Source organism: Temnothorax americanus, unplaced genomic scaffold (genome assembly GCF_048541705.1).
Source record: "Temnothorax americanus isolate GAGA-0224 unplaced genomic scaffold, ASM4854170v1 Scaffold7, whole genome shotgun sequence".
Classification (NCBI taxonomy): Eukaryota; Metazoa; Arthropoda; class Insecta; order Hymenoptera; family Formicidae; genus Temnothorax; species Temnothorax americanus.
In genome coordinates this window covers 4,413,782-4,430,720 of record NW_027509792.1, presented here as the reverse complement: position 1 = coordinate 4,430,720, position 16,939 = coordinate 4,413,782, and the positions used below count along the sequence as shown (strand labels likewise).

Genomic DNA, 16,939 nt, shown 5'->3' with positions numbered 1-16,939 from the left:
GTCGCTTTCCTCTTTCATCGTCACGCACGCGAAAAATCAAAACGACGATTATCGTCACGGAAACTAAACTTTTTCCATAAGCTGGGCGAAAGGAAAGTGGAAAGTACTTTGGCGGAGGAATATATATACGCGCTCAGCCATACAAGCGCAATCTGCAGCATCGTGAATCGGAAATTTATCGCCCACACAGGCGTATAAATATATACAGGCGTCGCATATGTCTTTCGTTTACTTTTCGCCACACACCCATCACGGTTTACGAACGCGTCGCACGTTCGCATGTTCGAATTATCTCTCGCGCGCGTGAGGTCCGAAACGTGCCTCCAAATTTTAATTACGAATTTTCTTTATATAAAAAAAATTACGCATTGCAGCCTTATTTTTCTCACGTAAGCCGGGAATAGCCGGATAAGCCTGTCGTACAAATAAGGAATAATCGCGTATCGGTGAGTTGAATTGTAATATTGTGAAATTCATTGGACGTATATGCATTTGCGTATTAAATCTTGCTCATTTCGTCGCACAGTGAAGTCAAATAAAAAAAATTTTTATTCGTCATTGTGCAGCGAGTAGAAAAGAACTCTGTCCATTGCGTACGTGCGCTGCATTTATCCGAGAACATTGCAGTATCATTATCGATTATGAATTAATTTTAATTGACGAGCGAAAACGAAGTCTGCGATACGGTATGTTCTTGTCACGTGTTGCGAGCATTAATCTTATTTTACATGCTCGGGTTATCGCGAGCATGATCGCCGTGATTTTACGTGGAATGGAGAAATCGCGATCTTTTCGCGGGGAAAAAATCGCACAGCGCGCGACGATAATGCGCGCAGATAGAGCGGAGAAACACAAAAGCCCGATGTGCAATCACGCGCGTGTGTATCTACTCTGTAAATGTCTCCATTGCAAATGGATTCTGTCTTGCGCGCGAATTACCGTAACTCATCGCGCGCGAACGTGTCAGAGGCCGGATTGAGCCACGCATTAAATCAATTGTCGCTGCAGCGACGATTAATTTAAATTAACGTGCAGGCACGCACGCAGAAACCTTATGCTCGAATTTAGGACGCATCGGGAGCTCGCGATTCCCCGGTAAATGCTGAGGATGCGTTGCAAAAATTGCACCATGCAAAAATCGTCGTTGGTGAGAAGGTTGCGAAGGTCAGTAACGGAGCCACGACGCGGAATTCGATATTCCATTCTGTAAAGGTCGATACCTGACATTTGCTTTAATCGGCATCAGGTCGAACGCGTAATCTTCGCGGAGATTTCACCGATATTTTTATCACAGTTGTTACACATAACCGCTGATTTTTCTCTTTCAGTTCAGCTCTGAATCATAATATCTTCCGAACCATATAATTTATTCTAAAATCAGAGATTTAATTTTATGGGTTCTAGGTTTACTGTAGCGAAATTTAAAACTTTAAAATTGATTTTAATCCATGAAAGTTTAATTTAAAGCTAATTTAAAGCTTTTCTTGTTTTTATTCGCGTTGGGATTATAATGCTTTAAAATATTTATGGCGCGTCAGTGCAGATGATAAATATTGTAATAACTTAACGATCATCGCGAGAGCGCGTTATCGTCGATAGTCGCGGAGCGGAAAATTAGCGGTCGCTATTGATAACGGAAAGAGAGAAAGAGAGAGAGAGAGAGAGGAAAGGAGAGAGAAAGCGACGGCTTTGCTCTTTCTCTGCAGATTAAATTCTTCGATCGATCGCCGAGCGTAAAATGAAAGGATCCATAGAGGATGAAAGATAGAGAGAGCAAGAGCTGGGGGCTCCTCTCCACGTCCCTCGTGACGCTCCAAGTTTGTACGGACCAATAACCTTCCAGAATCCAGCTATTAAATCGTATGATAAACCCCGCACATCGCCGGAGCTTACGCGACCGGGATATAAAACGGCGGGGAAAAGGTCGCGCCGGTGCACAATAAGTAAGCCCCTCGCGCCAGTGAATTTTTGCTGACGCGAGACGATGCGACACGACGCCGCGCGCGTCCATGATGCAGCTGTTATCGATGGACCGATGTGCAACACTGCACCGACACGCTATTCTTTTTAAAGCGACGCGAAGTCCCGCGATCACGCCGGACACCCAAAACATTCCGGCCCGTGCTCCTCTATCGAAAATAATCCGTGCCGGTATCTATCAACTATCAACTTTCTCTCTCTCCAACCGGTAGAAAACTAATTTCTCATTTTCCCTCCTAGCGTTGCTCCTTTAATCAGTGCAGATAGAGAATCCCGTTACTTTAAATTTATTAATATAATTCCTCTCACCGTTCCAATTTCTCGCAAGTCCTTCTTTTTGAGGTGTCACGTTTTAATTTCGGATAAATAATATTCTACCGTTTTTATATATAAAGGAGAAATCGCGCTACCTGCCACGAACGCAACGGTCGATTTCGCTGACGTAGCCTTTAAACCCGCGTCTCAAGCCCCGCGATACACTGTAACATCGATATCGTCGCGTGCATCGTTCTCGCGAAAAACTATTAATCATCTCAATAAACGTTCAGTCACGGCGTTTCCTCGAGATCAACGCGAGAATCCGTGACCGATCGCGACGACTGAGCCGCGATTCCGGCGATTCCGTGCCGCTTCTCATCTCTCGATGTACTCGCGACGAATAGAACGTCTCACCTACGCCATGTAAGTAATCCTCGTCCAACTCTCGTCCGATCGCGCGCCGATCGGCTACGAGACGACCGAGAGGATTTTTGCGTGGGCGAGTCGCGGCACGCGGGTGATGCAGCTGCATCGACTGGTCAATGCATCCGCAGCGGCGGGTGATTAATCACCTTGCTCCGGTTTCGACGAGATGCACTTCCTTCCCCCTGGTAGTCCGCATCGCGCGCGCGACGCCGTTAAAAGGGAGCGAAGAGAGCGAAAGAAAGAAAAAAAGAAAGTGGAAAGAAACCGTGATCCCTCCCAGAGTAGCGGCAACCAGTCCGCGATTTTTCAGTCTCGGTGGAATCGACGCCGACGACGAGAGTTCTTCCGTGCGCCACGCGACCGGATCTTCTCTGCGGGATGTCCCTGTCCTCGTTCTTCTCTACCGAGGGACAGCCAATCGCGCGATCGGCCGTCGTAAAAACGCGATTCTCGTCGCGCCGCGTGGAATCATCTCGTCCTCCGCTTCTTCTCCCTCGACGAGGAGGCGGACCGGCGCGCGGCGGATTATGCAAAGCCGTCTTGCTCGTCGCTCGCCGTCGATGCTTGCTCCGCGAAATACACTCACGCGTTCACCTCCATCCATTATCGGTCGAATCGGGTCTCATCGTCACGCTCTTCGTCGTCGAGCGCTCTGCGGAATCGAGAGTGTCGCGCGAATTGTTAGCCTCGCGCGAGGTCGAGATCACGCCCGTATCGTCGGCTTCGCCCGCGTAACGATTATACCAGCGTGTATAATCGCTAAAGCCATCCGCAATGACGCGACGGTTGTGATGCAACGGATCGTTTTCCCGATTCGTATATATATGTATGAGAAAAAGTCTCCGACAGCGCGAGAGATAAATATCATTGAAAATTCCGTAAAATTATATGAAATAAAAGTTTCAATATTAGGACGAGAGTGGAAAGAACGTTTTATTTTATTAATTTTGGAAAGCGAGGATACACGAGAGGGTCTCGAAGATCCAACTCTTGAAAGCCGGATGTATGTATAGGCGGATGAATTTAAATTCTATCTTTAAGAGGATTGCCTCGATAAAAGGAAATTTTTCTCTCCGAGAGGCACCGTACTCGACAGGATACGTCACCGTATTAGCCCCCAAACGCAGACATACGTTGAGCGTATTGGCAGCTTTTACTCGTAATTGTAAAAAAAAATCCGTATCTTAATATACATCAAGGTTTAAAATATAATGCGACGAATGCAACGAAGATAACATTTGCATTTATCTTCCGTCTGTGTCTTTAACTTTGTTAATTAAATGTTTTTACGCTGATTGCACAGGATTCGTTCTATAACTCTCTATTCTCGTAGCTTTTACGATACTTCTTATTTCTCGATTACTTTTTACAAGAGAAAGAGAGCGTCGGTCGATCGTTAAACGTTCGCCTAATGATTAATCAATCAGCTGTGCTGGCCATTTAATCCCGATTTCCCTGGCTCGAAATTTCGCGTGCAATTGATTCCGCAATTTCATTTACTTCTCGCATTTTCCCCGGGAATGTAAATGCTCCATTAATTCGCAGGTCGCGCAATTCAAGAAGTTCTCTCCAAACGTTAATTGTCGCACCAAGAGCGGGGTTGCGTTCTTTCGAGGGATTGCTGTTTCGAGATACCCCTCTTTAATTGGACGCGAGTAAATTCTCTCTGCGCTATCGAGCGACGACCAAATCTAGCGCTAATCGAATCGAGACCGTCGCATTAATTTCAGCAATTATCATGCGTGCGACGGCGATCGATTATCGACACTACCGTTTCCGGCAATGTTTGATTTTTTCCGGTTCGTCGCGCGTTAGACTCAGCATCCGCGAGCTACCTGAACGATTTCACGACGATGCATATTGCTTCGCGACGACTTCGCGAGCGAGCGAGCGAGCGAAGACGCCGGAATATCAAGAAGAATGGAATAATCTTGAAAGCACGTTGGAGCGAAAAATTCACATCGCGAAATTGAAGGAAGCACGATCGATTTTATCGGACGATTAAATTGATTAATGGATTGCATGATTTCACGGTTCGACATTGGTCGAGGCGATCTCGCACATCGGTTTTATGATATCGCAGCATCCATATACTATGACGAAGATGTTCGCGCATTTCTTCGTTACTTTCTTAATTATGGCACACACCTTTCCCGTCGTTGTTCAGCGTGTGTGCGCGTGTGTATATCACCACCTCGCCGCACTCGCGTCGCATCGGCGTGGCAGCCGCGTTGCACCCATCTCGCGGTCGCGAGAGCGCTGTTTTCGCTCTTCCGCGAAAAAAAAAAGGACCCCTGCGAGGTCGTGGAGCGACTTTAACCCTCTCTCGGAACGCGACGCGAGGGAGCAGGAGGTAGAGGAAGAGGAGGCGATGGGAAAGGAGGTGGAGAACGAGGGTTGCGACGGAAGCGCGACCCGGAGTCCACCCTCTCGCGCTTCCTCGACCTGCTGCTGGCGTGCCACCCGGCCACCACGACGACCGGGACGTACATACCCGGCGATGAATCGCGGCCAACTGAGAGAGGGAGAGAAACGCAGCCCCCTAGACACTACCCCCGTCGGGTTGGCTGTGGCGTCGCGCACGAAAACCCCCTGCGCACAACTCCCCCCCCCCTCTTCCCCCCGACAACCACCCCGTCGCCTCCGCCGCGCACGAATTCGCATGTTTTATACGTGCGGGGGTAAGTAGGGGACGAGGAGATAAGGGGAAGAAGAGGGGGGATATTGAAGAGGAGAAATCCGGAGAGAGAGATACGCGATGTGGACAGACAGGGGTTGGGTGCTGCCTCAGGGTTACAATGACCGCGAGTGGAGTTACTGGGTTAGGTCTGGGTTGGTTTAGATGGATCGGGGACCCTCAGAATGTTCGGAAAAAGGGGTAGGTCGAGGCACCCCTCGGTTAGGGAATAGCGAAGTGGGTGGCATTTGTCGGCTTGTCCGGGAAGTTCCGGCATATATTTTTCAATCGACGTAATGCGCTGCTTTTTAAGTGCCCGCCATTTGTTCGTTTCGCACGCGGCGTTTCCGCTTTCCCATCTCTCCAGGATGATAATAGCCGTCTGTCTCTCTGAAATTGAATAAATTAGGTAGGACATAACGAGCCAGAATAAAGATACGTCAATTTCCAATACCGAGAACAAATTTTTTTTTAAAGAGAATTATCGAATAATAGTTTACTTTCTCCAGCAAAGAGTTTCGATAAAAGTGTCCTTTATTCGCCGCGGATGGGGCGACTCTTTTTCATTTGCGGTTGTATTTAGATTCACGTTTGCAATTTGAGCGCGATTGTAAATACGATTAGAAGCGAATAACGATTATACGCGTCTGTTGCGGTCTGTTACACGAGCGATCCATCCTGGAGGGAGAAGATAAAAAAAGGCCGGGGCCTATAGAGAATCGGAGGGAGAATTTAACGTATCGCGACCAGCTTGTGTACAACAGCTTAATCCGGATCGATCCGGGGGAGATTATGAACGAGCGAGTCGCCTTACGGCGATGGGACGGACGCCGTTCAAGTCCGACCGGTATAAATAGTCGCTAATTAATTCGCGCGGCGAGGAGACACAACGAGATACGTATCGATGCGACACTTTGCATTTTCGCCGGACGTTCTCCGAGGAATGTAACGACGACGTAGAAGGACGACGCGCGGTATGATTTTATCCTTGAATTACCGCTCGTAAAGCGAGCGCACAAGGACGCGACGCGATAATATCGCAAACGTAACAACTTCATATGATTCTAATTAATGTCGCGATAAAATATTAAAATGCTTGGTGTAAAGGGGGAAGGGGAAGGGGGGAGAAGGATCACGCGGACACACCCAGTGAAAAGCTCTTTCTCGGCACGACGAGCTGAATGGAGGATAAATTGCTCGACAATAGAGTCTCGTGGCCTGTTCCCCCCCCCTCGGATTTCCCCGCGGGGTTCGTTTTGGAATTGGGGTGGATATACCGGTGGATCGAAATACCCTGGGGGTCCGAAATACAATGGCGCCTGGTGATGCTCCAAGTTGTTTACGTCACAAACGACGGGAGGGGGTGAGGGCCGAAAGCGAAAAGGGGTGGACCATGCTCGTGACCGTCTCTTTTCCTTTCTCTTTCTTTTTTTTTTCTTTATCGACCCGGCCCGACCGCGTCACGGCCGAAATTTTCCTCACCGAAAGGATTCCCGCGCGGTCGAGGCTAATCGAGAACCTCGGCCTCGTGCCTGCCGTTCGACAGACCCGTTCGAACATTCGAACGTCAATTTGTCACGATATCGCCGCAAACCACGGTTCACACGCGTCATTGCGTCTCGTCGTGCAGCGGAAGAGAGAATTGCGCTCTCGCGTAACAAAGTCACGCTTCGATTCGGATGTATCGGATATACGACTCGGCGGCTAGAAATTCATTCGCATCAGATATCGACATCTTGATATAATACATTCTGACCAACAAATCCGAACAAGATAGACCTTTGATTATCAGCTCATCGGGTTTCACCTTGATATTAATAATACGCAAGATGCTAGACGCATGGGATTCGCGAGCGCGACGGAGCGGAGACGCGAATCGTCTCGCGGAGTCGAACGTGATTTCTCCTCCGTTTTTCGCCCGCCGCGGCGCGAGCGCGGCGTCGGTGATACAAGATTAGGTACCGGCTTTGTGAACTTTTACTGATGGGTGGTGGATCATTCGGCACACGACCGCTGGGTAGCAGCTGAAACATTTAATAAAGCGATCGCGAATCTCCCTTTCTCCCCGACAGACGAACGAGAGGAGAGGGAAGAAAGTGATCCCTTTCGATCCATCCCCGTTGCCCATTTGCTATAATACCGCATCAAATTATCCCGTCAAGTTGAACGCTTTTTCAAATATCGGCCGGCCATCGGTAGCTGTATAACTTAAACGCATTAATCGAATGAAATCGTGATGAAAACACCCGTTGTGAAATGCCGCAGTGCCACGTCAACGTCGCGTTTAACGTTAAATATTTGACGTCGTATTAATTAACAAATTTATTTACGCAGGTATTTATTGTGTTCTATCTCTCTGACGGATTAAGTAAAAAAATTTGTCGGCAAGAGAGAGCGAGCGGCAAATCTCTGTGAAACTTTTATACATCAGAGAGAGTCATTAAAAAATAAATTATGCGTTTTATCCAGTTTACCTTTAAATTTCTCTAGAATACGTATTTCTTGAGAAGAATGATCTAATAATTATAAATCTAATATTTCTACAGTTATAAAAAGATAATATTTCGAATGCGATTTGAAACATTTTGTGCCGAGAATAATTTGTTCCATATCAATAGGTATCACTGACTGACACATTTTGAAATATTCCCAGCACACGAACCGGATGCTGAATAATCGCGAAATTCATCTTCTCTTCTAGCCGCAAATTCTTCGCGCTCTTGTTTTAATTATAAGGCTCCGAAGGCATTGTACAGCGTACAACCCGTCCGGCGTATATTTTGCGGCGCGTCCGAAATTACGTTTGATTTATCGCGCGAATAATGCGGCGCTTTATATAGTAATGCTTCATCAATAACATTTCTCTTCCCCCTCGCGTGCGGGACGCGATTCCGGGACGCGCTCTCGCAGCTTGAAAATTGGATCAGCGGCACGGCGGGCGCCGAGCGACAAAGCAGATGCAACCTGGAGCATGAGAGCGGGGCTCGATGAAAGTAATTAATTGCCGCGGCGCCGTTTCACGCACAACGAGACACGTCGACCGGCGACGGAGATGGGGGGAAAACGAAACGCGATCTGACGCGACGCGAGATTTTCAAAAATTATATATATACGTTTATAAGCGAGCAAATATTTTATCGTTTTCTCGTCGAAGAAACATCGATCATCGATGTAAGACATGACGAAAGAAAATGACGCGATAATTAGTTGGCCGAGTCTATATGATTAACGTATCTATCTTGTATTAAAAGCAATCCATCTTATAGTTTTACGCGTACGTTTGCGCAAGCACGCGCTCGAACATTCTTTAATGGCGAGTCACTTATAATTTAAAATGTTTGTTTACATTAAAGCGCAACTAGGAATTGGATATGCAATGCGAAAATTTCGTCAGCGTCAAATTCTCGCCTCGTATCCGGACGAATTAGCGAAATGCTGCATTTCGACGGCCGACTAATCGATGCTATATAGCTATAATCGGATAACAAAGGAATTACCTGCTCTCGGTATCGTTGCCTGATAATTGACACGCGTCGCATTACTGGCGAAATTTAAAGTAATGCGTTTGACGATGACGCACGATTGCATTATATGCTCGAACGATGAATACAACGACGGATAATCTGAATTTTAGCAATAATTTTGAATTGAATAGCTCATGCATTAAAAATAACAAAAGAGAGAGACTAGTTTGCAGCTTGACGGATGAAAATGTCTCGATACGTTTTATAATTTCGAACGCGGCCTTCTCTGGCCGATGTGGAAAGAATTTTCTCAATTTCAAAACGTCAAGGAGGCATTATCATTTATCACGTCTATTCAGTCACGTAATATTTGTATTTTCGCAATTGGGCGAGCTCTCCAAGTGAAAATTCCTTCCAAGTAAAATCCGTCTGAAATTAACCGAAGATCTTGCCACCCGTTCCCTTTCTCTTTCGATGCTCAATTCATCAGCCCGCCTCATTATTATTCTCAACCGCGTTAATCATTAAAGAACTATAGACACCGACGCGACGTTTTCGCAGGTGGAGAGGAAATATCGATCTGACCTAAGAATAGGTCGAATAGGTAGAAAGGGTATCCTTCGTTGATTTTTCTTCTTACCCCCTACTCTTTTTTACGAAGACGCGGACAACGGCGGGATCCACGTTTGCGGCCCCTGCGGTGCGTCCGCGTAACGGCGCCGCATAACGTGCGATGCAGACGATGCGGTATGCGGCATGCGGCGCGTCACAGTACCGATCGTTGGTGCAAATTGCAGCGAAGGGATTAGGAGGGGAAGGAGGAAGATCCGACGACGGATGGAGAGTAGAAAGGGGGATGGGGAGGGGAAGAGAGAGAGAGAGAGAGAGAGAGAGAGAGAGAGAGAGAGAGCCAGCAATCCGGTCGTTCGTTAATCTGCGGCCGTTCGAGCGCGAACGAGATGTTATATGTCCACCGTTTTGCAGAAGCCGCGCGTATATATCGGAACGCGCGTAAAGCTGCTTAGAGTACACCGAGTTTCAACGGCACGTTTCGTCCTGGCTGGCCGAATTATGTGCGTTACATGAACACGGATGTGTAACGCCATCAGAGATCGGAAATAGTATTTGATGCCTCGGCGCGGTTTCCGAGAGCACCCGGTATCAATTTTACAAAATATCAACGCAAATACCAACTGGCAGCGCTAATTAGTAGAATTATAAAATTGATAGAGTTATTTCCACATGATACGCTATTCTGAGAGACCGATGATTTCGATGGCATCGGGATTTTGACGATATAGACACGGCGGAAATGATTTCCGAGTAGCCCGGAGAGCGGTTAGATCGAATATTATACCAGAGCGATAAATACATTGGCCGGCAACCCGAAATTAGAGCGCATAAAACTGTCCGCGGTCGTTCGCCTCGCGGATGAAAAATCGTGTCATTTGAATCGCGTTGCGCTAAAAGGGCGCGTTATAATTTTACTATAAATTATTCATACGTTAGGGGGCCTACACACCCGTACCTTGTCATTATACGTGGACGAAAGCACGAGCTGAGCGGGAGCGGTGGTGGACGAATTATATGAATATTCAGAAGAGTTTCACACGTCGTAAATTCAAGCTCGTCGCGTGTTTCTGCTTTGCGGATGAACAATGGACGTGTAATGGCATCCTAACTATATTCCAGCAGCGCGTTCCCTTCTTTTTTTTTTCCCTAATTTCGTAACGAACGAGTTTACCCTGCAGCAGCCCGCGGACAAGTCGCGGAATTACCTGCTGGCGCAGTTATTAGACCAGGATTGTTATTACTCGCGCAATATCAAGTTCCCGGCAAAGACGCGCCGATCTCGCACCGACAATCTCGACAGACAATCTCGGGACAGACATACCTCGTGTGCGGATCCGCGATATGCGAGTCGACGGCGCGCAACTGCCGCGCGATGTAACTTCAACGACGCCGGGGGTTGAAGTTTCAGTTGCCGTCTGATTTCACCGCGCGATCGCAATACAGGTACGTGCATATGGGCTTCCACCGAGAAGAGATAATGTATGCACCGCCAAAGGCCTCTCGCGCGTGGTTGCCTTTCGACTGCGATCATCCTGCTCGTCGTTGCACGGAAGCCCGAATTAGACGAGACGCTATAATTGCCATTCGCACGTATAAATGCTACTTATCGTCTGTGTAAATGCAAGGTCGACCGCGTCTGCAGTTGCACAAAATAAAAGCAGAATTGATAATTATGATAATTATTAATAAATTAAATTAAATTTAATGATTTTAAATAAACGACAATTCTCTTTAGCGACACGATAATGATAATAAAAACTCACTTTGATTATTCGAGCAATTCGATGCTGATATTTATTATTATTTCTTGCTATTCCTTATACAGTTTGATAGACACGTCATCGAACACGTAACAAAATTTGTACTCAAACGTGATGCTTGTATGATGCTTGCAGGCGTTCAAAGGACCGTGCACGTGCTGCACAATTCGGAGCAACCGGCCTCGGTGTTTGCCCTCCTCGAGTCGGGCAGCAAAGTGGTGCCGTTGATAGCGGATGGCCTGTTCGATCTGCTGATGTTAAAAATGACGAACATTTACACCAGTAAGAAGCAAACGAAGATCGAGTCCAAGGGACCGCGATTCGAGATCGGCGACTTCTGCGTCAAATTGGGCAGCGTGACGATGAGCCAGAATTTCAAAGGCGTTCTGGTAGAGGTGAGTGGCACTCCATATTTCTTTCGAGAAGAGAAGGAATTCCCCGAAAGAGCGACGTCGAAAAATCGTCGGTCCATTCGCCCTCCCTATACGAGCCTTTGATCCGCGAAAATTTCCAACTTTAAAGTGATATCTTTAAAGTGATATCCTTCATTTCGATTCGCTGAACGGATCGTCGTTTCATCGGTATTTTTATAATTCGGCCTCGATTTTCTCGCAAAAATTCTTTCACGCTTAAAGTCCGTTTTACCTTCCCGTAAAAAGCTGATTCGAGATCATCTCTTTTCATTCTCGACCGTCATTTCGCTCCAACCCTTTGATTGTCGCGAAAAACGTGAATCGTCCTCTGCGTCACTCAAATCCGGCCGCGAGCGAAATGAGCGAGTCGATGTTCTGGATCTTGCGACTTTGTAGCACACTCGAGAAAGAGACACCTCGGGATGGACCTCTGCTACTTCCGGTATCCCCTCTGCCAATCACGCGACGAGTGCATGTTATCGATTTGATAACTCGGCTACGAGAGCTCACTCCTCCCCTTCCCCGCCCGCGGTACGCGTACGCGTGCAAATCACGTATGTACATACGCCAGTTGTAGATACGCTCTGGGGGAACGTGGACGCGCCACGCACCCTTCGCGTCCTCGTCGCGCCGCATATGGCGAATACGTGTCTCGCGTGTCAAACACGGCACGCCAGAGATATTTCATGCCGCCGATGCACCGCCGCTGGATCAGGAGTGCGTGCGGGAATAATCGCGTAATTAAGTCCGGATGCCAACGATAAATCGTCCCCGTCAATGCGGTATTATTTCCATTCGGTTTTACGCGTATCCTTTCGTGTATTGAGGGAGAGGATCGGAGAAATCACGGGAAAAATATTGCTCGTCTTTAAAAGCTTTAAGAAAGTCTTTTAAAAAATTAAAAAATGGGTATTTTGGTCATTTTTAGTGCATTCTCCTTTTTGTTTTAATAAAAAATAATTCTTTATTCTCTCTCGTGGACAAACAGACCAATATAAAAGGGCTTACGGATCTGAGAAATAATTGTCATTAAAAGTTTTTAATATTTTTTAATTTCTTCAAGTTTTTAATTTCTTTACCAGTTTTTAGATAATTAAATCGATTTAATTCCAGGGAGGGAAGGGTTTTTAATGTTCCAACGATAGCTGTGTTTCAGTCCGACATTTATCGGCTCGCAGTTTTAAATTGGAATATGTATATTCGTAGTTTGTAATATATAATTATAAGCACTAAGAACGAGCTTTGTTCGCCAGCCTCGGCCTTTACGAAATTATTTAATATTTTTGTAATTAACACATCATCAATACACGACAAAGCGATGATGCTTCTTAATTAATGAGTAGACAACAATCACAGTCGGAATGAAGATCGCTTTCACGTGGATCGAGGCGAGATCGCGGACACACGCGCGAACATTTCGGCACGCATCACCGTGTTTCACGCACACTCGAGCACGTGCTATCGGACACAGTTCTCGGATGCACTGCCGCGTATCTGTAAACATACAGAATACATATGTGCACACCGATACGGAGCGTCATTACGAATTGTATTCGCTTGCCCCAGGGGGGACTATGTTTGACACAGAATCACAATCTCGCTTATGCAACGCGTGTTCTAAAATTATTTATCTCTTTTTCGTTTGCCTCGTCTATTAACATCGCTAATAACTTAATCGGCCTGCGAATTATTAATCCGCGAATTTGAACGAGTTTTAGCTCGTCTAACCGGCTTAACGCGCCGAGTTCATCGCGCAAATCGTATAACATAGGTACACAGTTGAATAAACATTTCTCCCGATAATTTTTTTACTCCGAGAAGTAAAGCGACGAACAATATACGTCACTTTTCGCGCCCGACTCTCATAAGAATCGCGAAAGAAATCCCGAAGCTATTTCCCTCCCTTTCTTCGCGTCGACGATCACCCAGGCTCCGCAGCGTTTTCCCCGACGATACGTCTTCCGCAGACCTCTCTCCCTCGACAGATTTATCCGGCCGTGCGGCGGCACGTACACCACACTCTCGCGTGTGTACACTGTACACACATTCAGCGCGACATCGGGTTTAAATGCTCCAGCAGCAGCCATTCGTATCGGTAACTGCGCCGTTTGTACAGCGACCGCGACGTCAAATACGTCACGATATAACCCCCGACTCCCTCCATTAATTTCAATGGAGGAACCCCCGCGAGTTTCGCGCGTTAAATCCTCGCTCCCTTTCTCCCCTCGTCGACTCCCCGAACACTTTTCTCCGGGAAAGTCTGCTTCCTGCAACCCCGGCAACGGCGAACGCTTCCTTCCTTCCGCCCTCTTATTCGCCACCGCGACTCCCCTTGACTACACTTGACTGCGATCACTTATCAGCGCGTTGAACGTACAAACATCGCAAACACCCGCGGCGATGACCCGGAAAAACTTTTCACTATACCGTTTTTCAGCACGAGGAACTGACTGGCGCGTTGCAGCCTCGTAACAAACGCAATCCCGGTCCAATTCGCGCTTGCAGACCCGCAAGTGCGATTTTTCGCTCGGATCGAGATTTACCGTACCGTCATTGAATGTCCGCCGGTATGGTCCGGAATAATGGCATCTCGTCCGTGATTTCCAACCGCTGTGTGACCATGCACGACCGAATTGCCGGCGAATTCCGCAGATTTTCGTTTAATTTGCATCGCTGATGGATCCAGAATAATCTCGGGAATTCGAAGTTTCATCTGAGAGATGCTCGGCCGCGTAAGTGAGTCGAGTCAACTATGACGTAACTGAAGTAAAAGAAATTACACGGATATACCTTTTTCATCAATTTATTTCCTGGAAAACTTGCTATCTCTCACACGATACGCAGCCGCATTTGTACGATCCGCGTTACCACTTCTGGATCAATGATACTTTCCTCCTACAAAATGTAGAAAATTAACGATCGCGCGGAAAGGTTTATGGTCCGGGCAAATTCGTGAAATTGGATTTTAGATTTAAAATTATCGAGCAAATTTTTGCGAGCCGAAGAATAAGGCGCCGGCGCGCCTCGCTTTCTCTCTTTCGGCGAATCTTCCAGTTCCCATTTTTCCGGCTTCATTCCGCTTATCGTATTGCCCGGCCGAAGTACCAATTTCGCAGCGAGGACGCGATATTAACTTTTAGCCGAGCTTCCTTAACGTAGCCGGGGGGGGGGGGAGGAAGGAGGCCGTAAGGCCGCGCGCGGTGGAAGGAGGAATGAAGAGAGAATTGAAAACAGGACGAGAGAGACCCCGACGTCCCGACATCGATATCGTCGTACATATATCCCGATCCTGACACGGATAGACGCGATCTCTCTCGTCGAGCTTTCCAAGTGGCCGACAGTGTCCAACGACGTGTGCGAAATCGAATTTTTGACATTTTTAGAGATTGACGTTCCCATCTAAAGAGGACTTGTCTCGTCACGTCTCGCGCGAGCTATTCACTCGGTGACGACGGGGGAGCGGACCCGGGGGACTCTCGGTCCGTCGTCGCGTCTCTGCTTACTTATGGATACTCGTATACGATGGTTTCAAGCGGGATTATCATAAGCGCGCCGTTTTACCGTCGCTGCCCGTCGAAGTTCGTCGCGCGGATCACCCTGATTACACATCCGTTCCGTTTCCTCCCACGATTCTCCCCCATCGACACACGCCCGCCGTAAGCCGGATTACGCGAGAGACGTATACGAGGTCCGTGTGTCGCGGACGTGTTCCGCGTCTTCGGGTCGTAAAATCCCGCCCGCGGTCCGGAATAGCCGCGAGCGTCTGTCGTCGTTCCCTTGATAAGCATTAGCGATATCGCGCGACGATTCGACATGCGTCGCGATCTGATGGTACCAAGGCCGGGATATAATCCTGCGATATCTCTTTTTCTTCTTTATCACTTGCGTTTTATTTCCCAGGTCGAGTACAGACCGTGCGTCGTGGCGGCGAGCGCGTGGGAACTCATACGCGAGTTTCTGCAGGGATTCCTGGGCTCAGCCGTGTCCAATCAAGCGCCCCAGTATCTACAGGTGAATACTCACATGGAAAAATATGTATTTATATTGAGGAGTTATATACTACGTATATAAAAATTTTGAGCAATTTTGCGAAAGAAGCGTTTATCCCAAAACGTGAATTAAGTTTCTTTTTTTCTTGTAAACTTTGCAGAACCGAATGAACGAAATTTATCAGCCGATGGACACGATACAGCAGTATCTAGAGCACTTCGGTCAATACAGGAAAGCCACAGGAGTGATTTAAGGGGGGCCGTTGCGGCTACTTGGGCCGTTATTTATTTCACGACGTGACGTTAACGGCAAGATCGATCAGAGACCCTATACCGATCCCGCTAATATTTATTATTATGTGCCTGCAACGATATCATCATTCTCAGCGCATTTTATTTGCGTTATATAATTTTATTGCCGGAGAGATTTGTATTATATATTATTTAAATTTTAAATAATAATAATTAATAAATATTCTTTTTAGGATAGAGCAATTTGCGTGTAAAATGATATTTAAATGTTCTTGAAATAGTCGCGAGGTTCCATCAGAAATTCATGACCTTTTTTCATCCCACACGCGTTTCAATCCTAGTTTAGTTTTCATAAACGAGCAAGGATTGAGAGAGAGAATATTCCGTTTTCGATTTAATTCAACTTAATTTAATTTAATTTTTAACATATAATTTGCTTATATTGGCTGCATTCCGATATTCACTATCAATACTGAAAATCTATATTTTTCTATATTTCACGTCATGTATATTATTATAGATTTTCTGTATTGACGCTTGCTGACAGTAAATATCGGAATCCAGCCATTGTGTTTCGGAATTCACCCGATCGAAAATACCATCCCTTTTATTTAATTAATTATTTCGGAATTTATAGAAATTTCAAAAATATAGCTCGCAAAATAATAATATGACACGATGCGTCATCTGCTAGAGAATGCGGGAAAATATGAGCTGAATGGCCGCGCATACGGTCGATAACAAAATTATTATGACTCGAGAGTCAGTGGTAATTATCCACTGTCAATAAATTGATTTTCATGTAAAACTTTTATAGAAGTAAATTTTGTTTCTAACAGAACGCTTTTTTGGCAATTGTAGTTAAACGCACATGTGTATAGTTATATGTTTTGAACTTTTATCTCGTAATTACAAAGCGTATTATGAAGGTCATTGTTATTATAATTTTTCACTCAATAATATTTAAGTCGCTATTACGATTGCTATAATTGTAACTGCAAATTATATTAAAGTGCAGTACATTTAAAAATACATTAGTTAAACTCACATATTTTGTAAATTTTTTTGTAATTAAGATTATTTCTTTTTAATTTTAATCATTATTTAACTCTAACGTTAGAATTCAATGATGAAATAATAACCAGAT

The 16,939-nt window shown here is 46.2% G+C and overlaps 2 protein-coding genes across 12 annotated transcripts in view; one reads left to right on the top strand and one right to left on the bottom strand.

Annotated features, from left to right (window-relative positions):
• Positions 1-5,185, bottom strand: part of LOC143906373 (facilitated trehalose transporter Tret1-2 homolog) — a 63,589-nt gene extending 58,404 nt beyond the window's left edge. For 3 of the 8 annotated variants that reach the window (XM_077422458.1, XM_077422461.1, XM_077422462.1), the window contains exon 1: positions 4,813-5,185. The gene's annotated coding sequence lies outside the window, so the exon portion shown is untranslated. Of the gene's footprint in view, positions 1-2,652; positions 3,317-4,812 lie in introns of all 8 variants that reach the window. The other 5 variants (XM_077422455.1, XM_077422456.1, XM_077422459.1 and 2 more) reach the window with 3 other exon arrangements.
• The window catches only part of LOC143906375 (mediator of RNA polymerase II transcription subunit 20-like), a 78,343-nt gene extending 62,312 nt beyond the window's left edge, over positions 1-16,031 (top strand). For all 4 annotated transcript variants that reach the window (XM_077422467.1, XM_077422463.1, XM_077422466.1 and 1 more), the window contains 3 exons: positions 11,274-11,533; positions 15,452-15,562; positions 15,702-16,031. In XM_077422467.1, coding sequence (XP_077278593.1) covers positions 11,274-11,533; positions 15,452-15,562; positions 15,702-15,794 — 464 coding nt within the window. In that variant the 3' untranslated portion in view covers positions 15,795-16,031. The remainder of the gene's footprint in view (positions 1-11,273; positions 11,534-15,451; positions 15,563-15,701) is intronic.
• Positions 16,032-16,939: the final 908 nt, after the last annotated feature.